Below are 25,924 nucleotides of genomic sequence, written 5' to 3' on the forward strand. Positions count from 1 at the left end.
GAAAAGCCCCAAACAAAATCACAAAGGAGACTGCAGATATGACCCCGGAAGATGAGCACCTCAGGTCGGAAAGTGTCCAATATGCTACTGGGGAAGAGCGGACGGCTAGTACTAGTAGCACCAGAAAGAATGAAGCAACTGGGTCAAAACCAAAAGGACACTCAGTTGCAGATGTATCTGGTGGTGAAAGGAGAGTCCGATGCTGTAAAGATCTATACCCCATAGGCACCTAGAATGTAAGATCCATGAATCAAGGCAAGCTGGATGTGGTCAAACAAGAGATGACAAAACTGAACATCGACATCTTAGGAATCAGTGAACTAAAATGGACAGGAGTAGGTGAATTTAATTCAGATGGCCATCAGGTATACTACTATGGGCAAGAATCCCTCAGAAGAAATCCAGTAGCCTTCATAGTCAATAAAAGAGTAGGAAAAGCAGTACTGGGATACAATCTCCAAAATGGCAGAATGATTTCAGTTCAAATCCAAGGCAAACCATTCAACATCACAATAGTCCAAATCTATGCCCCAACCACTGATGCTGAAGAGGCTGAAGTTGGCCGGTTCTATGAAGGCCTACAACACCTTCTAGAATTAACACCAAAAAATGATGTCCTTATCATCATGGGGGATTGGAATGCTAAAGTGGGAAGTCAAAAGATAACCGGAATAACAGGCAAATAACAGGCACAAAAGGAAGCAGGGCACAGGCTGGTAGAATTTGTTAAGAGAATACGATGATCATAGCAAAAACTCTTTTCCAACAACCCAAGAGATGACTCTACACATGGACATCACCAGACGGTCAACACAGACATCAGATTGACTATGTGCTCTGCAGCCAAAGATGGAGAAGCTCTATACAGTCAGTAAAAGCACTATACAGTGAGTAAAAACAAGACAAGGAGCAGACTGTGGCCCAGATCATGAGCTTCTTGTTGCAAAATTCAGGCTTAAAGTGAAGAGAGTAGGGAAAAGCACTAGGCCACCTAAATCATATTCCTGATGAATTTACAGTAGAGGTGACAAATAGTTTTAAGGAATTAGATCTGATAGAGAGAGTGCCTGAAGAACTATGGACGGAAGTTCGCAACATTGTACAAGAGGTAGCAACAAAAACCAACCCAAAGAAAAAGAAATGCAAGAAAGCAAAATGGCTGTCTGAGGAAGCTTTACAAATAGCTGAGGAAAGAAGGGAAGAGAAAGGGAAGGGAGAAAGAGAAAGATACAACCAACTGAATGCAGAATTCCAGAGAATAGCTAGAAGAGATAAGAATGCCTTCTTAAATGAACAGTGCAATGAAATAGAAGAAAACAATAGAATAGGGAGGACCAGAGATCTCTTCAAGAAAATTGGAGATATGAAGGGAATGTTTCATGCCAAGATGGGCATGATAAAGGACCAAAATGGCATTGACCTAACAGAGGCAGAAGAGATTAAGAAGAGGTGGCAAGATTGCACAGAAGAACTTTACAAGAAAGAGCTGGAGAAGACCCTAATGATGGGAACAATTGAAGGGAGAAGAAGAAGGGGACGACAGGTAATGAGGTGGCTAGATGGATGTCATTGAAGCAGTCAGTGTGAGCTTAAGTGGACTCACAGGAAGGCCTGGTGGAATGTTGTCCATGGGGTTGCGATGGGTCAGACATGACTTCACGACTAACAACAGCAACAACAACAACAGCAACAATGGTTATTTTAAGTGTACTAGGCTCATAGAAAGAAGCTGTAGAAGGCAGTCAGGTTTTGCAAAGAATAATATGCAATCACATCCATCTAATGCTACAGAAGATTTAGTCCAGATTTCTTCCACCAGCTATGCCAGCTGAGGGACTGTTGGAGTCATAGTCCAGCATATACAAAAGGCACCTGGTCTGGTCTAAAGGGTAATTCGTAATCTGAGTTTGTGGAAATTATTTCTTGGGGTTATCTCCATGGCTGCTTTATAGAGTATACATTAATGGCAGCGGAGAGGCAAAGATTTATTTCTACCTTTCTGTTAGGGCCAGTCCTCACATTTATTCGTATATTTGATTTATATTCCACCGAATTAGAGATAGGCTCTCTAGGCAGTTTACATACAATCAAAAAGAGTAAATTCAACAATAGAATAAAACAATAAAGTCAATAAAATTAACAATAATGGAACAACTTATTATAATAATGAAAATAAATTAAATAGATAAAATAAATAACCAAATGATAAATTAATAAACTGAGAGGGGAATATAAAGGAATTATCCAATAATACAACATAGATCACAACTAAAATTTAAAAAACCATGGAACAAAAAGGTTTTCTGTTGTCGCCTGAAAGAATGCAGTGTCACTGCCAGCCTAATTTCTCGAAGGATTCAATTTCATAAAGAGAATGCCCTCCTCCTTGCCAGCTCCCTCATCAAATTCACTTGGGGGAGGAATGTAGACGAGGGCCTTGGCATTGACTGCAGTGATCAGGAAAGTATATATGGAGAAAGGTGCTCCCTCAAATAGCGTGGCCCCAAGCTGTTTAGGGCCTGATAAGCTATTGTAAGCAATTTAAATTGGGCTTGCACAGCAACCGGCAGCCGATGTAGCCTATATAGGACTGGCATAATGTGCTCATGAGCTCTGCTCCTAGTTAGCAGGTGCACTGCCTGATTTTTGAACAGGTGGCACTGTTTGGGCTGTCTTCAAAGAGTGCATTGCAGTAATCTGCGTGGGAGGTTAGCAGTGCTTGGATAACCACGGCAAGGCCCCACTCATCCAAGTAGGGATGCAGCTGATAAACCAGTCAATAAGCATTCCTAGACATCGAGTCTACCTGAGCTGCAAGTGCCAACTTGGGATGCAGGAACAGTCCAAGGCTGCAAACCTTATCCTTTAGGGGAGTGCATCCCCATCCAGGATAGGTTGAAAATTCCCCAGTTGAACAGATGGACTCCCCACCAACAGCACCTCCATCTTATCTGACGAGCTTCAGCTTATTGGCTCACAAACTAGCCCATTATCAAGCTCAGACACTGGTTCAGAGCAGTCACCTGGATTAGATGCAAATGAGAGGCAGAGCTGAGTGTCATCCGTGTACTGATGTCACCTTTGCCCAAATGTCCTGATGACCCAACCGAGCAGTTTCATGTAGATATTAAAGAGCATGAGGGACTAATGGAGCCAAAGGTCATGGAGCAGAGCAAAAGTCCCCCAGCGCCACCATCTGGATGGTCAGCCAGATTGGAGAAGAACCACTGCAGAGCAGTGCCCCCAACGCCCAATCTAGCAGGGGTGCACAAGGTTTGGCTTTTCTGGGAGGTTCAGGGGCTACATCCACCCACACTGGTGTGTGGGGAGACACATACAGATACACAGTGTGGTAGCAAGACATGTACACATATACTGTGGTGGGGACATACACATACTTTGAGACACTATAGAAAAGAGGAAGCAGCAGTGTTGCCCACCAACCCTGACTCAACTTGAGTGAGAAGGAAATGCACAGACATTGAAGTGAGCCACTGCAAACTAAAAGTTGTGCCTGTGATGTGGAGGGCCCAGGCCTGCGATCTGTCACAGAAGACCAGGCGGGAGACAAATTGTTCATGAGAAGGTTGTTGTACTGCTGTGTTTTCTTCGAAGGTCTTTGTCAAAAGCCGAATGCTTTCTTTGGCACAGGAGATTCCAGCACTGTTTTTGGAATTCTGAGGAGGCATAATAATAGATCAAGGGGTCGATACAGCAGTTGAGGGTACCAGCACAGAGACATAATAAATGAGCAACATAGAGATGCTCCAGTTGTTCATCTGGCCAAAAATCTTGCATCAGGAGCATGACATGTGTTGGGCCAAAGCAAGCAATAAAAGAGCACAGGACAGCTGAAGTCAAGAGGATGGCATGCTTCTTCTTACCCAGGTTTCCAGCAACATTAGATGCAGCAAGCTTCCGTATTATGCACACATAGCAGGTGGTAGAGATTAACAATGGAATGAAAAAGAACATCACAGATAATGCAGTGTAGTAATAGTGAAAGGTCTTTTTAACAAGAGAAAACTGCAGCGCATCGTAACAGGTCGTAATGTTTAACTGAGGCACTTCCTGTGTTAGGTCATTGATAAGCAGAGGTATCACCCCAGCTATGGCTACAAGCCAGATGGCTGCACTCACCACAGAGGCACGCCTTACAGTACGCCATGACAGAGACTGCATCGGGTATACCACTGCCAGGAAGCGGTCGATGCTTATCACCGTCATCAGCAGTATGGAGCAATACATATTGCAGTAGAAAGTAGCAACGGCACAACCACACACTTCACGTCCAAATGCCCAGTGGTTTCCTGAGTAATGGTAGATTATCTTCAAAGGAAGCACACTCACACAGAGAACATCAGCAGATGCCAGGCTGAACATGTACACTACAGCTGGCTTGTTGAGCTTTGTTTTGACCACAAATATAAGGATTGCCATAATGTTTAAAGGAAGACCCAAAGTAAACACAAGAATCTCAATGGTAGGAACAAAATTAGTCAGCCATGGATCAGTCAAGTATTTTTCAATGTCCTTTGATGTAGCAATAGGCAAAAGACCCTTGGGCTTATGTTCACCTGATGAATCTGAAAGAAGCAAAATACAAACACCACTGTAAACGATGCTATAATTCTGAATAGAACTCTTTTCAGCAGAGCACAGTGGGGAGAGATGTAGATTTGCATATGTATTGGATGGGCTCTACTTGAATGTCAAGAAGGTTAATGCAGTGAACTTGCCCAGTGTCCAAAAGCCAAAATAGCTTTTGGAGCAATGTTCATGACCTTCCGCTTGTCAGGGAAGGCCCCAGAGATAATTCCTTTGAAGCTGCTGTCCCATGTATGTTCTTTAGATACCTATGTTTTCTGCAAGGATGTTTCTGCCCTCACCCATGTCTCCCAAGAAGCTGGGGAGGTTAGAGCCTGTGCACAACCTGGCAGCTTCTGAATGCAGGGAAGAGAAGAACTCCATAAAATGTATGGCAGGAGGTGCTGTCCTTTATTCTTGGCTTCAAGGGGATTGATGCATCACTGCCCGGGGAAATCTGGAGGTCCATGGAGCATTCCCTGGCCGATCCCTGCCTCAGAACAAAGGGTGCTTCTGGTTCTTTGCTAAACTTGGCTTGTTGAAAGCCTTGACATTTCTACTATGAAAGCATCAAATAAATAGGGCTTTTAAAGTGTTGCTTGAGAAGTAATTTCATTTCAAGCATGACTTCCATTTCTCTCTCTCTCTCTCTCTCTCTCTCTCTCTCTTTCTCTCCCCATGTATATGGAGAGAGTTACTTTAGGGAGTTCAGTATGGCATTTCTTCCCTCCCATTTTATGTCCATACCAATGCCATTAAGCAAATTCAGCTGATGGGTAGTTAAAGCATCCAAGGGAACATAGAACGTAATTCTATCTTGAGATCAAATGGGTGAAATCTCATATCCAAAGGTCTGTTGGGCTCATGCCAATTGGGCGGAAGTGAGGATGGAACAGAGGAATTTTCCAGTCACGCTTTCCTTCCCCAGCCTTGTTTTTGTCTTAGAGATGTTCTCCCATTGACCCTAATGTAAGGAAGTTAATGGCATAGATCTGCCACTTCTTTGGGGTGCCTGTGGTAACTGGGAGGCCAAATCTTACACAGTCTCTTCAAGCATGAATGCAGTACACCTCTATCTAGACTTTGGAGTTCTAATATCAGATATGAAGCAGTCATGGAGGTTTCCATGGTGTGGGTTTCCAAAGCCAAATTTCCTTGCAGAGGGCAGACCATGGAGTGGGAGATCCAAAAACATTAGGGCCTCTTGCTATGGCATAAACAACTCTTCTCCGCTATAGTATTATATTCTAAGTGTCTGCTCGACGGAACGGAGGGTGGTCCAGATTGTGAAGGAATGTGACAGCAGGTGTCGCTAACATTATGAATTTGCAATGACTTGACCAGGAATTGCGGAAAGCCTCAGAGATTTTGTCTTTCTAGTGGGATGTAATATTTTGTCTGTGTGTGTGTGGGGGGGGTGGGGGGGGAGGGACAGGAAACGTTTGAAGTGGTGCATAATTTTTATATGCAATTATCATGTTTTTCAACATAGTCCAAGTGCATCTTAAAGAGCAAGAAATCATGTGTTGTATGAGCCACGTACTCTCCTTGCAAAAGAAGGTACAAAAAGAAGAAGTTGATTTAGGGGTACTCTAAACAATTATTGAACTAGAATAGCACCCTCTCAGATCAGAATCCACATATATAACATGCATAGATCGGAAAGCATTCCTTAAACACAGAAAAGCTATTTTCTTCCCCCTTCCCCTTTGCTCACAATAGTTTGGACAAGGTAGCTTTCCACCAAAAGAGAAGAGAGTGCAATGAATAAGAACTATAGTATTGTTTCTTGTTCCACCACTTTCTGTCAAGACAGCTCATGTGGAATCATTGACAAACAGAAATGTCATTTACTCACTGTGTGCTCTTGCTGTGCTAAACAAGTTGCAGAAGATGCTGAGCAAAGAAAGTGGTATCTTCAGTGGCAGCTCCATTTTTCCTCCAAAGTGGCATCTGGACTTTCAAGTTTCCAAGTGTAAACTGGATTTACACAAAAAGAAAGCAGCTCTCCCCACTAAAAGTGTCTCATTCTGCTTTTCATCTTTTCATCAGTTTCAGCTTGAAATGTTAGCTTGAAACAAGAGACTCAGATTTAACTACACCACTGCAACTGTCTAAAGCACAAGACTAATGGAGATGCAGCAGTGGGTTGGTTTTTTTAATTTCTCCTTTCTGACTACCCTTTCATAATGGTAATTAATAGATTCCTAGCAATTAGGAGAAATGTCTTGGTGGTTTTGCGATCTTTGTCCTCAATTAAAGTATTCTAACAAAATATTCTTGGGGAAATGGCTTTGATGGCTGTAATGGATACAGATGCATTTGACATGGTTTTGAACATATCCATTTCCAGAAAAAAAAAAAGAACAATAAACCTAATTATTGAACTTGCTTGCCTTGTCCTGAGTACTTTCAGTGCACAAAGTGCTTTGTTATTAATCTAATTTCTCATCTTAATAACTTAAGTGACTTGTCCAAAACTTATTGTTGTAAGCCGCCCCGAGGCTTCGGCGAATGGGGCGGCAGAAAAATGTTTTAATAAATAAACAAATAAATAAATAAATAAATAAATAAATAAAACCATCCAGAGGACTTCATGAGTGAGCAGGCATTGGAGTTATACTTCACCTTCTAAATGAAATGACCTACCCATGAAACCTTATTAAGGTTCCATTTTACACTCTTTCAAATACCCTTGACATTGTCAGAGCAAACAAGAAATAATGCCAGATATAGTGTTTAAATGTATTAAGGCAGGGGTGGGTAGAAAATAGCTCTCCAGATGTTTGGGACTTCAACTGGCAGAAACCCCTGCCAACATGGCATTAACTCCAGCACAGCAGCAGCAAGTGTTCTTGACTGGAACATCAGGCCAGGGGTGTTAGAGGTGGAAAGATAAGCAACAAATGCTCAGACAAGCGCCACTTAGCATGACATAACAGGAACAGAAGCAAAAGCAGTGTCAGGACTAGGTAAGAGGTAAGACTAGCACGACAAGACCAGGAACAAAGGCAAGAACAGATGAGAGTTAAAACATGACTGAAGACATAAGGGAGCTGAAAGCAGCTGTCACAAAGATTCACACTGAGCCCAAACTGAGTACTCTTGGGTAGCCTTTTATAGATCCTCCTGTGACTTCCAGCTGCTCTGGTTCTGCAGGTCCAAGGCAAAATACTGCAAATACTTGCAAAGTAAACTAGGATGTCTTCTCCATCAGGCCACCAGAGGGAGTCTCAAATGCCCAGAGATCTACTTTCTATCACCCTTAGGTTAGGCAATGTTCCCAGGCAAACTTGCAGAATCAGCCTTTCTGTTGTTCTTTACTAGATCTACATGAGTCACTGGCTGGGGCTAAATGTTGTCATATGCTTCGAACTAAAGAGGGGCAAACCATATGGCTAAGCCCATGAATTTGGTTTTGTTACAAGGACCTATCTCTCAGTTTTTTCACACAAAAATCTGCTCCTGGTTTCTCTTCAGGTTTCTTGTTTCAGGTACAAAATAGACTTTTGTGTTGCTGCTGTTAAGGAGTTTGAAGTGAGACATCCTTGCCAATCCTCTAGAAGTCATTCAGAGTCATAACAGTGGGCAATATCCTATCTGACATTGGCCCTAATATGAATTATGTTGCACTACCCCAAGAGACCTCTAACACTCTGTCTGAAGGATTGCCTAAGCTAAGCAGCTTTTCTAGAGAATATGCAGTGTCAAATAGCACATTTCCCCATTAATCCTGTTTTGCCTTTTTTTGCTGAAGATGGACACTTCTCAGTTTATCTCAATCCATACGGATTTTAAAAAGAATAAAAAATATTTAAAGCAATAAATTAAAAATATTCATTGTCCGTAGAAATGCTAGGTCTCATCTCCTTGGTTTATTTCTCTCAGAGGAGGAAAAGATTGGGGTGGGCAACTTGTGGGGTGGGCAATGTTTTGACCTACAACTCCCACAATTCCCCACCATTGGTGTATGCTGGCTAGGGCTGGTGGGATTTGTGGGTCAAAAACTTGGGAGGGCCACAAGTTGTCCACCACTGAAGTAGATAAATGGGTCACATGGTCATGCCACATACCACTCCTGCTTCTGCTATCTTAATGGCAAACTCCTCTACACCAAGCTCTTCACGTGCTTGGCTCAGCCTGGCTGGCCAGCTCTGGTGAATCAATGGCAACCTCTGGTGGGCAACAGGCATCACTACCACCAGATCTGGTGCTCTGGAAAAAATACAGTGGTCTACACACCCAGTGATGTTCTCATGCAGTCAATCACTGTTCACTTCATCAGAGCACACACACCATCATGGTCACAAGTTGTCTACATCTGTATGTGCAGATACTAAGTCAGACGTTGCACTAGCTATAAGGACGTTGTTGTGGTTCCAGGTTCCCATCAATAAACACAAATATCTACACAGTCCAATTTGAAAAGCCACGTATGGGAAACAGTGCAGATTTGAACTGCAAGTAGTGCTGCTAGTTGAAGGCATGCTTGCTTCTTCGTTGGACTGGCAGCACTTTGTGCTTGAAGAAAATGGCCATCTCTCTTCATGTGTTCAAATGTGTAAACTTCCAATGTGCAACAAGGGCAATATACAAGCTGGTCTATGAATGTTAGAGGAATGTGACCAGCTGTGCCTAAATATTTCAGGTGCTTGCAATGGATGTTTGTAGATACATAGATAAATTGATGAAGATGGAACTCAGAATGCTGCAGGCAGGGTGATCTTGAGACACAGAAAGTGGCTGACATTTCGCGGTCTTAAGATTTGCACATGCATGTGCATAGACACATCTGCAGCCGCTGCTCCATTTTCATTGTGTTCTGCATTTTTACTACCTCTTTAAGACAGATAAAAATTATTTGGAAAGTTTGCAAGTTGCATATATATAGACAGAGACAATGAGAGAGAGATTAAACAGACAATACCCAAATAAAAATGGTAACACACGAAGACATCACCAAGCAGGAGCAGAGAGCTGTTTAGGCCCTTCTCTCTGATTCACCCCTGGAAACCAGAGGATGTTAGCGGGACAACAGAAGACTTCCAACCTGACATCATGGCGGATTTTTTCCCCCAGAGTGAGGCACACAGCTATTGCAGCTGCTTCTCTTAGCATCGAGAACCTGCGTTTTCCTCGTGGAGGCAGAGGCAGGATCGATCAACTCATGCTTCTGTCTACACAGAGAAAAAGACAGTCCCTCTCCGTGGCAGAGAAGGGCAGCTTTCTCTAGCATGGGGAGAAGAGATCCCTATTTAGACCTCAGTTTGGATGTCTTTAAAAAGGGGTTGAGCTGACTCATGGAGGAGAGGATAAGGCTGCCAATTGCTACTAGTTCTGATATGCTATATAGACAGTGTACACATAGGCACCAGTTGCTGGGGAACTTGTGCAGGGGAGTGCTGCTGCACTCATGTCTGTTTGTGGAATCCTGTGGTAGTGGCCTAAATTCAACAGAATGCTGAAAAAAAGACTGCACCTACAGTTTGCACAAATGTGATTTTGTTTATGAATTTTGGTCATTTTTTTCAGAGGTGCCCAGGCGTTGCTGTTGGTGCATGTGTATTTTGAATTGACCCCTACAGTGGTAGGGTTGGTAAGGTGTCGATAGACCCCATTGCCACTTATGTGCTCCAGCTGGTTGCAGCAGCCCAAAGCCCATTTGTCTGGCCACTGCTCTTGCTCCCACAAAAATTACTAAGCTTAGCTAGGAGACTCTTCCTGAATGCAGGCACTGCGCAGGCACAGAGCCCATACGTGTGATGCACAGAGACTACAAAGAACTGGCTGTTCTCAGTGTTCTCCACCTTTTCCACACCTTCCCAAGTTTCTAGGTACTTGAAAAAGCAGAAAAGTATGAACAACCCCACAGGTGCTTTTTACAGGTATGAGAATGGTTTTTCTGTAGCTGTTTTTCAATATGTTAAACTAGTTTCACCTATATTTCACTGCTATTGGCATAATAAACTGGGGATACACTGATGCAATTCAATTACCACAGAAAAATAATCCTCTCATATTGAAGAGTAATATAATTCTATTGGCTCACATTAGCACTCTGATAGTGTTAAGTCTAATGAACACTAACATTCTCTCTTGTACACACGCAAGTTCTGAAACCTTTTGTACTATGATACTGCAAATATGACATGAGTTAGATTTCAGCTAGGTGAACTCTTTATTTGTTATAAACACATACAAACCTGTTCTGGGATCAGTTCTAAAATGTACAATTGAACAAAAGCCTTGGAAGATTATAAGGGAGTGTGACCGAGCAGAACAAAGGTTACAAATAAGCAAGCTATTACATAGTTCAAGTGTGACCATGTCATCAAGACTGGAGCTTTATATAAAAGCCCTAAATATTCTCCAGGATTTGTGAGCATAGATATGGGGGCTGCAGTGAACAATTTCACCAAATTTTTCCAAGGCAAGAAGCCAAAGCTTTCTCATTGACAGGGGTTATAGCACAGCTTCTTTAGTTTTTCCAAAGGGTTTTAATGATGCTGCTCCAAAGGATGCCTGGTCTCCATTTTAAATTCTCCACTATCCCTATTTGTTCAGGGGAATTTTGTGTCTCTGTGGGGGTGAAAAGAGGACTGATGATGGTTACCACTCAAAAATGGTAAAGAAAATCTACAAAGTAGGCAGTTATTTCTAAGGAATGGAGAAATAAGAAAAATCTTGCACTTTCTCTGAAAGAAAAATTGTATTCTGAAAACTTGTATATCTCGCTTCTAGTAATGACTCTTCCAGTTCAGCTGAAAAAGGGTCACCACAAGGGTGGTCCCAATGTTAATTTCCTGAAAGGCAAGTGTAGATGCCTGTAATCCATGTTCTTCTTAGAATACTGCTGTTTCCCTGAAAGTCCTATAGCAGGTATGATTTGAGGCAGGCAGTGTTTTGTACAGCCCCACAGAAGTGGTGACAACGTATAACCCATGTAGAGCTAATGCTATGCCAAAATCTGTCCTCCAGTTTCTTGAAGAGGCTTGCCTCATTCTCAGATCATTTTAGAATTTATTTTGAATTGTTTTGGTGGTGTTTTTAATTGGTTAGTAGAGAGTGCTGGTGTGTGTGTGTGTGTTCTCTTTCATTTTCCATGGGTCTGCCACCTCCTAAGCTGCTTATACTTCCTGATCTGAAGAAATCCTATGGGGGGAATTAAGGCATTTCTTTACCAGCACTTTGAAGTGCAGGATGATACAGTCCACCAGGGATGGCTGCACAGTGGAAGATGAGGCACACGCATTACAGAGCCACCCCCCCACCCATAAAATATTTATTCATTTAATAATGAGCCCAATAACCTTAGGCTCTAACTAAGGTTAGAATAAGAACCTCAAGTTTAATTCTTGAAACTGTCACCAAAATTTGAATTCCTTTTCAAAGTGATGGGCATATAGTAAAATATGTGCAAGAAATGTTTAGCTGACCTTATTCTGAGTTAGTCTCACTCTTGCAGATACAATAAGAGAACAATACAAAGCATGGAAGGTGTATAAAATGACATATTTGCCATACAAGCTATGTGATTTTAAAAAGCACTCATTTACTAACTCTGACGTTCTGTCATATTGCTTTAAATTACAAACCTTTTCTCTTTCTGTAATCAGGATTATTTGCAGAAAGGGGTATTTACAATATTGCGATGGCAGCCTGCATTACTTATTTTAAAATATTTTAAAATAATTTTGGGTGCCTGCCTAAGCATGTTTAGCCAGCAAAAAGTTCTGCAAAAAGCTCTGGGACATATGGAGAACTGTAGGCCCTAAATATGCATAAGGCTGCATTCCTTGTTAATCTAGCATACAGACAGTGGATGATGAGTTTGCAGCTAACTGCCAGAAATGGCAGCTCTTTTAATTTTTAACTGAACAGATATCAGATTGGAGATATATATGGCAAGCTTGCATTATGGATTGACACATCAACAAAGCAGGGAGAGGTCATATATTTATTATTAGTTCAGTTTAATTCAGTTTTCAAAAAATAAGAGAATAAGATAAAAAGCTTCAGCATTATAGTTGAACAAAACAAAATGTGAAAGAAATGTATTTGGTTAACTCAGAAGTATATATTATTACAGGACTGCAAAAATATACATTTTCAGTGTTTATGCATTTGTAAAAATGAACACATGCAGCTTGATAAAGTATACCTACATCTTCTTACATAGAGTACATTTTGATGTATGGTTCAACCAACAAGAAAGGCAATGGGAGTCAGTTTAAGATGCTTCTGTAAAGATTCCTTTCCTTACCAAAACCAACTAAACACACTTTGGGCACAAGGGATGAGTGTAACTATGTAACATGGAGGATTATGGGCCTTCTGCACTTATGAAAAGAACATTGAGGCAATGGCCAAGTCTGTGCTCCTCTTGCTCTGAAAAGCACTTGAATAACTGATTTTGGCTAAATGCACCACTGGAGTGGGAAAGCTGAAATACTGTCAAAATGTGCCATATGCTCCAGTCCCCTCGTAACAATCCCAAAAGCCCTTCTCTGAGGTCAGTCTTGTGACCCTGAAGAAACAGCTGGCATGGAGGCAAGGGGGATCTGAATGAGGATTCTCAGTTCTGAGGTTGGAGTGATTTTCCAACTCTGTAGATCAGAATCTGAAGAATCCTATGGTGGTCTAGATACTATTATATACCACAGGTTTGCGGTATGTAACTTTTAATGGTAAACAATGGAAAAACAATGAATTTCAAAGAGTAATGCAATACATCCCAATAAATTATTAGCATATTGTGAGCATCTCTAACATTATAAGCAGATATTTCTTTTTCACTTTCAGGCTGCTGGACTGAGATAAGCCCAGCTGAAGGCAATAGCTCCTAAATCTAAATAGACGTGTATAGGACTGTTATTTTTCATCTCTCATTTAGTGAAGCATACATTATATTATCCACACAAAGTGAAAAATATACATGTATAATTCTGAATTCATGGTAATTTTTATATAGCTATAATTTCTTTTCTGGACACTTTTGTACTCAGAGAAAGCATAAACCTCACCCTAGGGACTAAGTCTTAGTTGATTCTGATGGGGAAGTAGTCCACCACAAAACCAGTTCACAGCACCCTAGCACTCTGTAAGATGACCAAAAATAGATCCAGGATAACACTATGCCGGAGGTTCAAAAAGTATAGCAAGCAGCTCACCAGGCAGTTTCTAGTCATCTGTTTCGAGTCATCTGCCAACCTCTTTCACCATGAAAAAATTGTGGTGTCGCTGAGGATTGGGACAAACCCTTGTAAAATCTGTCCCTCTGGCGGCTGGATACTTCCTCTCATGCTTGGTCTGGTCCTGCAACATGAGCTGAGTCAAGAGGAAGCCCATGAATGCTTATGGACTACCAGTTGCACAACTGCTAATCTTCCTCATCAGGTGCAGCTGCCCAAAGGGTGACTGTAGGACACAGAAGAGAGATGCTGTGAGCAATTGTGCCAGGCACCATTCTTGGTGCCAAACCTTCTTTCATACCCAGTGCAGCTGGCAGGTGAAGCACCAGGCACGGAAAAGGGGTAATGCTTGTGCAGAACTTGGGGCTCAATTCCTAGCAAGCACCCCGTGAATGCCCAGGGAAACCTCTGAATATGGATTCATACACCTGGAAAGATTCCTAACACAGTCCTAGAAATAGTATCTTGGCACTGCTGAAAGAGCAGACAAAAGAAGATGTTCCCTTGCTACCATTAGTGCTAGCAAGAGAAACTCGTCTCTTATATTTCAGTTGTGTGTTTCTACCTGTGAGAAAAAGTGTTAGATGTGATTCTGAGTATGCCAAAAAGGAGCCAAAATGGTTGTGTTCCCCCGTGTTATGCCAATAAGGTGGCAAGTCTATGCAAACAGTAGTAGGTTTCCTTCAAAATAACTGGGATCAAAATGATGAAAATAAAAATAAATGCTGTGGTTACCTGGCTCTTTCCAACAAGGTTGACACAGAGGGATGCTAAGCATATAGAGTATGAATGTAGAAGTGCATACCCATCCGCACACACTATATCCACCTCATTAGGGTCCTCGCTTTCCTCTTCCCACATGCTACCTCTCTCGTAATGCTGTTTTATGGTAAGAAACATGTGAAAAATATCTGCATGCCAATATTTCTCAACACACTATCTTGGAAACAGAGTACTATAAAGTGTTAGTGCTCAAAATGTGCATTCGTCCATGAAAGATTATGTTAACAACTTTCTGTAAATGCTGTTACTCACTGTACTGGTGCAAGTTCCCCTTCGGCTGATTCTAGTCATTAGATGGTCACTGGTGCTACTAATGGATTCAGAGCTTTGTTTGCAGCACAAGAGGTTGATAACTTGTTGCTGACATTCAGAAGAGGCATAATAATAAATCAAAGGATCAATGCAGCAACTTATACTGCTAATACAGACACAAAGAAGATAAGCAAAATAGATATTCCCAACATAGTCTTTGTAAGAAAAATGGATGTAATGGACTAACAGGAGAACATTTGTTGGACCAAAACACATAATAAAAATTGTGAAAACAGCTATGGACAAGAGTAAAGCCCGTATCTTTTTACTTTGCTTTGCAGCAATGTCTGAAGAGCTAAGACACCAGATGATACACACATAGCACACAAAGCAAACAATTAATGGCACAAAAAAGAAAAGCGAAGAGAAAACAATAAAAAATATAAGGTAATATTCTTCAAGATAATTTCTCTTCAGCACATCATAACAGGTCGTAATGTTTAACTGAGGTACTTCCTGTGTTAGGTCATTGATAAGCAGAGGTATCACCCCAGCTATGGCTACAAGCCAGATGGCTACACACACCACAGAGGCACGCCTTACAGTACGCCATGACAGAGACTGCATCGGGTATACCACTGCCAGGAAGCGGTCGATGCTTATCACTGTCATCAGCAGTATGGAGCAATACATATTGCAGTAGAAAGCAGCAATGACAAAACCACACATTTCACGTCCAAATGCCCAGTTGTTTCCAGAGTAATGGTAGATAATCTTAAAAGGAAGCACACTCACAAAGAGTACATCAGCAGAAGCCAGGTGGAGCATGTAGACTACCGCTGGTTTTTTCACCTTCAATTTTATCAGGAACACAAGAATTGCCATGATGTTCAGAGGAAGACTCAATATGACGACCACGGTGTAGACTGAAGGAACAAAAAGGGTCAGCCATCTACCAGTCAAGTATTGCTTCGTGTCATTAGACATATTATATACAATCGTGGTTGAATTTCTACTTCGGTTGATAAACCCTGATCCAGGTTCCAAATCATTTTCATTGTCAATGTCTTCATATGGAACTAGTTCAAAATCTCTGTCTACTGAAATCGGAAAGGATCTTGGTGGTGACATCTCCTCATGCTTGGGAACGGATCCTAATAAATTAAGATTATGGTTAGTAGGTGTGGCATCCAGTTGGTATACACACAATGGAAAATACTTTTGCAAACTATAATATGTGTAGTTCAGAGCAGAACTCTAAAAGACAGGTTCACTTCAATATTACTAATATTAAATGTTCTTGTTTTTCAGATCTCCTCAATGGTTATCATGGTACTTCCCCTTTCATTAAAATTCATGAGTGAAGCTTTTAAGCTGTTTCCATGCTGATATGTAACAGTAACAGATATACTTTTTCTTGACTTTGTTTGATTTTATTTATTTATTTATTTATAGTTTTTGTATGCCGTCCCCTTGCTATATAGCCTCGGGACGGCTCACACAAATAAATAAATATAATACAAATACAGTTAAAACCCAGAAACACCCTGGCTGCACAATTAAAACCTATAAATATTATATGTTGTTAAAATATTGTTTGAATAAAAAGGTCTTATCCTGGTGCCGAAAAACAAATAATGAGGGCGCCAGGTGGACCTCTCTGGGGAGCGCATTCCACAGATGGGGCGCCACCGCAGAGAAAGCCCTCCTCCGAGTACTTTGCTTCCTGATGTCTCTCCCGGAGGAGGGCCTCTGCAGCTGATCTCTAGGGGCGGGAGGGCAAATATGGAAGCAGGCGTTCCTTTAGGTATAATATTATCAAATACTATAACAACATAAAAATAGCAATTCTTATCCATCAGGTTTGTAATTTTAACAATTGGCACAGATTCTATTATGCATTCAATATTAATCAGATACTGCTCCAGACTTTTTAAGATTATTTCATTGCAGCAATCAGAACCCCCAATATCTCTTTCCCTGATAATTAAAAAAGGTTTTAGAGAACCATAGACTTTTTGTAACTTCAGTAACCTAAATCACCTTCAAATCTCCTTAAGATACATAAAGGCACTCCACTACTCATGATATGTTTGTTCATTTTAGACTGTCACAAAAGATGCACAATTTTGGAAGTGCCCAATTCGACTGGTATTACTATACTGACCAACAACCAAAGCTCTCTGGGCAGTTCACAACAGTGTATTTAAAAACAATATGAAATAAAGCGATTAAAACATATTCAAACAGAATAAAAATTGGCAATACAAAATTAAAAACCAATTTAAAAAGCAGAGAAAAACAAAAATGACCCAGTTAAACCCTGCCTAACAAGCAGCAGACCCCAGTAACTAATTAAATGCCATTAAAAGTAGAGGATGGCCTTTAGCTGATGCCAAACAGACAGTAAAGTTGATGCCAGGCAGACCTCAGTGGGGAGATCATTTCATAACTGAGGAGGCCACCATTGAAAAGGCTCTTCTCCTTGTTGCCACCATCCAAGTCTCCCTTGGAGGTGGCAATCAGAGAAAGGCCCCAGAACGTGATCATAATGTCCAGTTTCTGTCAGGTATCGTGGCCCTAAGCCATGTAGGGCTTTATAAGTCAAAACCTGTACCTTGAATTGGGCTCTGCAGCATAGAGGCAGTCAGGGAAAGCAGGTCAGAATTGGTGTTATATGATCAGACTGTCTGATACCTGTTATTAACACATCTGCTGCTTTTCGCACAAGCTGCAGCTTCCTAACGGTCTTCAAAGGTAGCCCCAAGTTCACTGCATTGCCATAGTCTAGTTTCAAGATTACTAGAGCACACAAGTACATCACTGATAGCAGGCTATCTCTGTCCAGATAGCGATCTGGCTGAGCTACCAACTGAAGCTGGTAGGAGGGCACTTTGAGCCACTGAAGCCACCTGGGCTCAAGTGACTAAGATGGCTCACGGAGCACCCCAACGCCATAAACCTGCTCATTGTAGCTGTTCACATGTAACAGCAGCACACTGAAGCGAATCTTGGGGTGATTAAACTATGACTTAGGCGAACACACACTGTGTGTGAGCTGCTTCTGGTTTTTGTTCCTCTGATGTTCCATTCTGGTTAACCTGTGGTTTGTTCTTGGATTGTTAATTCAAGTGGTAATTGTGCCAGGCAGGACTCTCTAGAAACCTGACTTTGTATCACCAATTTGGATTTTCCGCAATATATTCTTTATGCCCCTGCACTCCAAGAACTTATTCTTCGCAAGTAGGATCTGAAAGACTCAAAAAAACAAAAAACACCCTTATGGAAGCCAGAGGAGAATTCTGATAGACTACCAAAGGTTGCTCAATCTACACCTATGGGACACATGGCTCTTATCAATGCAACTGAAGGATATGATATACCTTGGGCTGGAGGTAGGCTGCAAAATGTTGCTCATGGATGCGCCAATATAACCATAGCCAGCCAAACTATGCTTCTTCTAAGTTACTTCTTAGTTTGTGTTTAATTAAAGAGAACCATTTTGGCTAATGGGCAAGATAGAATGCTGATAACTAAATGAAATCTGGCTTGCTGAAAAGTAAAGTGCAGTCCCCCAGTGCCATCTTTATTTGGTTTCAAAACTGTTTTGGAGGTCAGACCTCAACTATACTTTTGAGTTCCGGTTTTTAGGCACATCACAATTCTCACAATTCTGTCTTGTGGGAAATTAGCATTCTGTTACTGGCCATGCCATTCATTGCAGCCATTTTATAAGTAGGGAAGGTAACTCCATAGCAGCCAGGTTTTATGAGTTTCTAGGACACTGTCTCAAAATTCCAAATGTGCCCATCAAATCAAAAAAGTTGGGAATCCCTGAACTACTGGAACTCTCCCCTTTTCCATCTTGTACGAAACAGGTTGCTTGGGGAAAAAGAAGTCAAAAGCTGTAAATTTTATTTGTGCAAGAATAATAGGAAAGGAAGAAAAAGAAAATCGCCCAACAATCCAGGCAGAATGAAAAAATGATGAAAATGTGAAGGTTCCACAAAAGAAAAACAGTGGTACCTTGGCTCATGAACTTCTCAGTTCATGACCAAATTGGGTAGCGAACAAAAATTTCATAAAAATTTTGACTCAGGTCACAAACTCTGCATTTGGTGGCGATCGTGATCGCAGCCATCTCCCCCCACCCCCCCAAGTGGGGAGATGACTGCGATCATGCTGGGGGCGGAGAGGAGATGGCCGAGATCGTGCCCATCTTTCCTGCATGAGCGTGCCCATGATTGTGTCCGTCTTTCCTGCATGACCGCAACCGCAATCTTGGCTATCTCCCCCCCCACAGCATGATCGTGCCCATCTCCCCCCTGAGTGCACCCATGTTCGCGCCCGTCTCTCCCGCCAGTGTCCGTAATTGCGCCCATCTCCCCCCACCAGCGCACTGGGATGACGGACGTGTGCTGGGATGGGCACAATTGTGGTTATGCTGGGTGAGGGTCAGCGAGATGGCCACGCTCGAGCTCAGAGTGTGTGGGGGGGAGAAGATGGCTGTGATCTTTGTTGTTCTTTGTCACTTTGCCTCACATTTTTCTGATTTAAAAAAATAGTTACAGAACGGATTAACCTTATTTACACTGAACCTTATCGGGAAATTAAACTTCGCTCACAACCAATTTGGGTCACGACCAGAGTCCTGGAATGGATTAAGTTCATGAGCCAAGGTACCACTGTATCTTTTTTATGGGTAAGTTTATATATTGTGAAAAAACTAGAAATGTGCATGGATCATGAAAATTAAGTATTTATAAGTTTTTTCCCCTATGGAATTTGCAAGTTAGCCTATTTATTAAGCCAGTGAATGAACAGACATGAAAGGAAAGCTCAAGCCATTGATAAGAAGAGCATTCATACTGCAAAGTATGGAATTTTAAAACATCACATGATTTCTCACCGGTCTCAATGTATTATTGCATTTCTAAACAGGTTCAGTATGATGTAAACTGTTCTTTTCTCATTCAGTAGTGATCATACACAAACATAGGAGATCCAGAAACATGATCTCAGCCAATTTTTTCCTGCATACAAGCAATATCAGCCTTCACATCCTAGAACAAATATATCAGCATTCCAACACACACTGAAATGATGAGGTTTTGTGTGTAATCGTATGCATGTTAATTCTATTAAGGCGAGAGAACACTAGCAGTTATAGGCCTTTTTTCTATGTAAATAAACATAGTAGTACACCTTTACCTAAGTCTGGTTATGGCACAGGTGTTTAATTGTGTGGAATTAACAAGACATGATACTAAGCTGACCTGGTACAAACCAAGACTTACAAAATAATTTATTGTCTCTATTGAAAATGAAACCTAAACATTGATATTCTTTCTTTTAAAAAGTAGACTTTAAACAAAACACCATCTTAACCTAAAAAATAAAAAATGCACCATTTCATTTTATTCCCAGATTGAAACAAGTTCCCCAGAAAAGGCTAGGTGACTCAGCTGAATGTTAACTAGACTTTTCTTCTGAGTTTCTTCTAAGTTCTAATGTATTTTTACATTTAACTTGCATTTCTTTTTCATTACTCCTGATTTTGCACTTACTCCAGATGTATACAATGTAGATCAACTCTCAATCATACTATTTGACATTACAAAAAGTATTCTCATGAGTAAAGTGCCAATGGCTGTACAAAATACATAGATATTGTTGTGTTAATAGTCATACCCACAACCACACCTGTTATTAACAACTTGCATTTGGTGTTGCAGTATCATTTCAGGAATGGCAGTTTCCATAAAACTAGTCAAGTAACTGGAAATTAAGAAATAATGCATCTGTGGTTATTACACCCCCCTAAAAAAGTCCAGCCACTGAAAGCCATCTTTAACCCCACAGATTAAGTATTCATTTTCATTATTTGCAGAGCAGCTGCCAACCAGTCTTTCTCTCTCTCCCACACACACACACCATCATCATCATCACCACCGCCACCATCATCATTATATTCATATACTACCCCATAGCCCACAGGGCTCTCTGGATGGCTTACACACATACACACAGGGTCTAATTTTATGTATGTTTAAGCAGAAAAAAGGTCTATAACTCCCAACATGTGACAGCATGTACATTTCATCTAAACATGCATAGAATTGCACATACAGTTCTGGTAACGAAGCACCTTCTCCAATAAGTCTAGCTCAGTCTTCCCTAACCTAGTACCCTTTGGATGTTTTGTACCTTAGTTTTCTTCAGCTCTTGACTGGAGAATGCTGCTTGGATGCTCATGCTCTGAAAATGTATTTGTAACATATCCTACTCCATATTGCTTTTAGGCTTGCTGTTTAATTTTATTTATTTATCAGGATAGCTAGCCTTTTTTCTAATACATCATCCCTGCTAACATCATTCTTCCTGCTCTCCTTATTCCCACAGCAAAAACCCTGAGACAGATTGAGCTGACCGTCTGTGATTGGCTCAAAGTCACACAGTTGGTTCCATGGTTGAGTGAGGACTAGAAGTCAGATTGCCTGAGTCCCAAACAGACACTCTTAACCACTACACCACACTGGCTCTCAGTGTATCAGTGAAGCATTTAATTCAGGTATGCACTGCAAGGACTAACGGAAAAGGATAGTCTTAAGGCTGAGTGGTCACTTTTTAGTCATAATTAAGATTCTAGGTTCCCCTTGCTCATTTGGACAAGAATCAGTGATCCAAAATACAGTAACCAAAAATCTGGGCAGGTTCTTTTGTTAAAAAAAGGTAAGTGCAGATAAACACACCTGGCCTTTTAACAAATGCTTATTACAAGAATGGTAACTTATTATAGAGGAAGTGGTAAACAAAGTAATTTAATAGCAAAATACAAGTTTAGCTGCCTTCCCATGTTATCTGCTAAGACCGGAACAACAAACAGAACCTAAGACTAGCCTACAGATGTGAGAGCCTTTTATACCAGGCTGTTTCTTGCCTGCATGTTCCTTAGGCTTTGGAGAGGCTCATGACTAGCATGTCTTCTGTAAGCAAGCAGTGACTGTGCCTGCAAAAGCATAGAACATTGGCTTGGTAAAGGGAGAGTCATGGACAGCAAGGGGAAACGTTGACTGAGAAGAGTCCTATGTAGTCCTAAAGTGGGATATGGGTGCATCAGCGAAAGCTAAAAACAATAAAATGGATACCTTAATCCCGTGCTTTTTATTTTTTGTTTTTACAAAATCATGGTGTGTTACTTGTCTTCAGTGTGGCAATAAAGGCTGCCTAACAGAATTTGCAGGACTCTGTATATGCTATTGCACTTCCAGTAGACATAATTATTTTATTGTGTTCTTATGTGATTGTATGCCAGCCTGAAATATAACCAGTACAGGGCAAAACCCACACACCAGGTGAGGTGTGGTGTGAAATTTTCCACTGCTGTATTTTTCTGATTTAAAAAAATAAAATAAAAATGTGTTTCATAAAATTAATTAGTAACAACAAATGGCTGAAACAGTTCAGTCAAACAGTCAGAATAATATAAAAACAGAAATGTAGCATATTATCCAATGGGGTTGCTTTGCCTCAGATGGTTCTATTGAGCTTGTGGGAACAACTGCTAGTGCAATGGGGCTTTGTTCCTTCTAAAATTGACCTCAGAAATGAGTGGAAACACTTCTAGATTTGGGCAGAACATTGGTGTTTTGGTCTAGGAGCTCCACTGTCCTACCTCATTCTTTAAACAAGCATTTAAGCTCAGTTTATTTTTCAAAGAGTCAAAACCTCAATTACATATTATGCACACAGCTCCACAGAAATGCTTAAAGTGACATGTTAAGAAGTTCTCAGTAGCTTTTCCTTCTTAAAATGTAAACAAATTAAAATATATGCAATTGTATTGTCATATATACAATATAGGACAGGAAGGCCTGGAGGAATGTTGTCCATGGGGTTGCGATGGGTCAGATGCGACTTCGCAACTAACAACAACAATATACAATATAATTACAAATATACCAATAAAATCTTTGCTAAGTAAAGCTTTGAATTTATTTGAATATAACATTTAAACCACATCAACAGTGCAATTCTGTGCATGTCTACTCAAAACTAAATTGTACCAAGTTCAATTATTTCCAGAAAAGATTACTTCCTGGAAACTGAAAACAGTACTGCAGTGTAAATGCACATTTATTTATTCCTTCCTTCCTTCTCAAATATTTCAATTCAACTGCTTTTTTCTACTGGAAAAATCTTTTCAGTTATTTTCTATACACAATAAGGCAAGCCATACTATGAGTTATTGAATTGTGTGTTGCCGTTATGTGCAAATTTGGAACTCTGGGTTAATAATCAGATTTTTTGATCTAAACATTGCTCAATCAGCAATACTACTGACAATTTTACAAACAGGTTCTAAATTATTAAACTGAGAAACATTGCCACAAATATTATGACAAAATAAGTAAGAATTTGAGTAAGAACAGTAAGAATAGTCAAAAGACTGTCTGCCAATATAAGAGAAGATTGATAAGCCATAGTGTCTACAAGAAAACTAAAAGGAACCTGTATAAATGCTTATACTCCAGAGAACAAACCCCTACTGCTTAGTTTTTAGGCCACACTTAGTTGCCATAATGAAGGGTCAAGAGATGGAGAGTGACAAGCCAAGCATACACAGAGCTAATAGTGTGGATATAGGATATTACAGCACAAATCAGTCATATTGATTCAAGTTGTACTAGAATTTTTACTATGCAAGTTCTAGAAGTTATTCCCTAACAAACAAAACGTAGCAGCAGCAGCCTTGATGAATCAGACCAGATTCCTGTGCAGCACAACATTCTGTTCTCACAGTGGCCAGCTCTCCGTGGGAAACCCACAAGCAAGGGATAAGCGCAACAGCATCCCACCCACATCCATGCTGCGCTCTGCAAAGACAGACTGTCTCTAGTACTGGAGTTGATATATGGGCCATCATGACTAGCAGCCTCTGATCGCTTTCTCTATGGCTTTGTCCTGTCTCCTGTTAAAATCATCCAAGTTGGTGGCTGTGACTGTGAATTTCACAGCATAACTATGCACTGTGGGAATGAAAAACCTGTCCAAAGATGCTGTTTTCTTTAGAAGTGTAGACTGCAATCCTACTTTTTGCCCAAGCTGAGATCCTACTGATCTCAATGGCATTTGCTTCTGAGCAGACATGCATAGTCTTATGCTATACGGCAGCATGCCCAACCTAGTGCCCTTTCAGATATGTTGGGCTACAGTTCCCAGCATCTTCCAGCCAGTTGTTGTCCAGCGCATGAATCTAGAAGGGGCACCGGACGTGGGGGTGGCGGCTGCAAGGAGCAGAGACGAGGCGACGGTTAAGGTCCCCTCCTCACTTCCACGAAATCCTCCGCACCCCCCCCATGTCTCCCCCTCCCCGCAATTCCCAGGCAGCTCTGTAGTAACATGCTCAATTCTGGCCACCAACTTCGCTCTCTCAGGACTGTTTACTTTATAAACGGTAAGCGCTCCAAGAACACTTCTTGAGCAGCCGAGAAACAGCCGACTTTTGTACACTGCGAACTGGGCGCGGAACCCGGGCAGGGAAGGGAGAGAAGGAGGGTTCCGAGTTCGCCCCGACCCACTCGGGCCATGACCAACTTTCCCCCTCCATGGGATTTTACTCAGGATGAAACGTCGACTATCCACGCAGGACCCCACCAGAATTTAGTGGGAACTCCAGCAACTACGACGAAAACTTCTGGATAGAGGGGAGGCCCCCCCGGGGTGGCTACCGCGGTCCCGACTCGTCCCCTCTACAGCGCGGGAAGATGGCTGAACGTCCGCCGCTTCCTTCCTTCCTTCCTCAGTGACCACCCGTTGCTCCCAACTCATGCCTACCATTTCGCGCCGAAGGAACGGCGAGCGCGGCGCTCCAGCCCAGCAGCAGCGGGAGCAGGGCGACGAGCGATCGCCCCATGGCCGCCTCCTCACCCGGCAAGGACGGCGCGACCGCCCCACCGATTCGGCTGCAGCGGAGGTCCTCGGCGGCGGCGGGCGGCTCTGTGGCTGCGAAGGGCAAGGCGAGCGCCGCTGGGAGCACAAGGAAGCGCGCCACCCCCGGAGGCGACCGGCGGAGAGGGCAAGGGCTGCGCAGAATCGTCTCCGCGCTAGTCCGCCATCCCCGCGCCTCTCAGGGCGGAGGACCCCTGCTCGGTCTGGAATGGGGTGTGTCCTTCAGCGCATTTGCCACTGCCCTTTCCTCTTATTCCCACGGAGGTTTACAAATAAGCCGCATAAAACAGTGGACAGGATGCAACGTGCATCTGAAGTTTGGCGAGAGAAAAAAAGAGCTTTCCCTGGGACCAAAGAAGAGTAAGGGAGGTATCAGCCTCTTTGGGAAGAGTGGCTCACAGCTGGGTATCGGCACATCACCCTCGCTGGTAGCCTCCCATCTCATCTCAAATGAAAGGGTACCATTAGGAGCCTTTCATTGGAGATCTTAATGTATGGACAGTACATTAGAGGCAGGTAGTCGTCCTAGTTCCCGATATTGAGCTAAACAGGTCAGATGGATAACCTTTTCAGAGTTCTTAAAGAACACACACATGAAATTGCTGATCTTCTAATATAATAGAAGATATATATTCCTAAGAGCAGCCTCTGTACCAGAGGACAGGTAAATGGCCAATGTTACACCTGCTTTTTAAAAGGGATGGGTGGAGGGCAAGATCCAGGGTAGCTTGATGCCTGTTCTGAATAAATTGGTTGAAAGCATGATTAAAGCTAAAATTATACTGCTGTGAAAGAATCAAGAAACCTTCTGTAAATGTAAGGTGTGTCTTTGAGTGTTGGATGGGGTGTTCTGGCATTTGTTTACCTGAGCTTTGAAAGGGCTTTTGAGCAAACTTAGCAGACATGGACTAGGAAAAGTGACCTTCTTATGGATCAGTTAATGGTTAAAGAACAGAAAGCAGAGAGTAGGAACTAAATTTTCCCAAAGACAGGACACAAACTATGGACTCTCAGTTGGGGAACTTGTTTCCAACTGGGTTGGAAGAGCTCCAAAAGGGTTGGAAGAGGACTGGAAAGCATTGGAAGAGTTCCAAAAGATGTAGAGATGACTACCAATTTTGATGGTTTTAAAAGGTGATTGCACAAATTAGTGGGAGAGA

At 41.8% G+C, this 25,924-nt stretch overlaps 2 protein-coding genes across 2 annotated transcripts; both read right to left on the bottom strand.

The window, feature by feature from the left end:
- Positions 1-568: 568 nt before the first annotated feature.
- Positions 569-4,440, bottom strand: LOC123031525 (proteinase-activated receptor 1-like). The gene is made up of 2 exons (XM_044446601.1): positions 3,650-4,440; positions 569-587 (listed from the first exon to the last, which is right to left on the bottom strand). Exons 1-2 carry the CDS (start codon positions 4,438-4,440, stop codon positions 569-571), a joined length of 810 nt encoding a protein of 269 aa, XP_044302536.1.
- Positions 4,441-12,530: 8,090 nt separating this feature from the next.
- Positions 12,531-24,890, bottom strand: F2R (coagulation factor II thrombin receptor). Its single transcript, XM_044445918.1, has 2 exons — positions 24,651-24,890; positions 12,531-15,967 (listed from the first exon to the last, which is right to left on the bottom strand). The coding sequence occupies exons 1-2, from the start codon at positions 24,727-24,729 to the stop codon at positions 14,778-14,780; spliced, it is 1,269 nt and encodes a 422-aa protein (XP_044301853.1). The 5' UTR covers positions 24,730-24,890; the 3' UTR covers positions 12,531-14,777.
- Positions 24,891-25,924: the final 1,034 nt, after the last annotated feature.

Source organism: Varanus komodoensis, unplaced genomic scaffold (genome assembly GCF_004798865.1).
Source record: "Varanus komodoensis strain SLA01 unplaced genomic scaffold, ASM479886v1 scaffold5, whole genome shotgun sequence".
Taxonomy (NCBI): Eukaryota; Metazoa; Chordata; class Lepidosauria; order Squamata; family Varanidae; genus Varanus; species Varanus komodoensis.

Coding starts and splice junctions, on each gene's coding strand:
- LOC123031525 (XM_044446601.1), bottom strand. CDS start 4,440: ATGGCAATCCTTATATTTGTGGTCAAAACAAAGCTCAACAAGCCAGCT.
- F2R (XM_044445918.1), bottom strand. CDS start 24,729: ATGGGGCGATCGCTCGTCGCCCTGCTCCCGCTGCTGCTGGGCTGGAGC. Junction 15,968..24,650: donor CGTTCCTTCGGCGCGAAATG/GTAGGCATGAGT, acceptor TTAATTTATTAG/GATCCGTTCCCAAGCATGAG.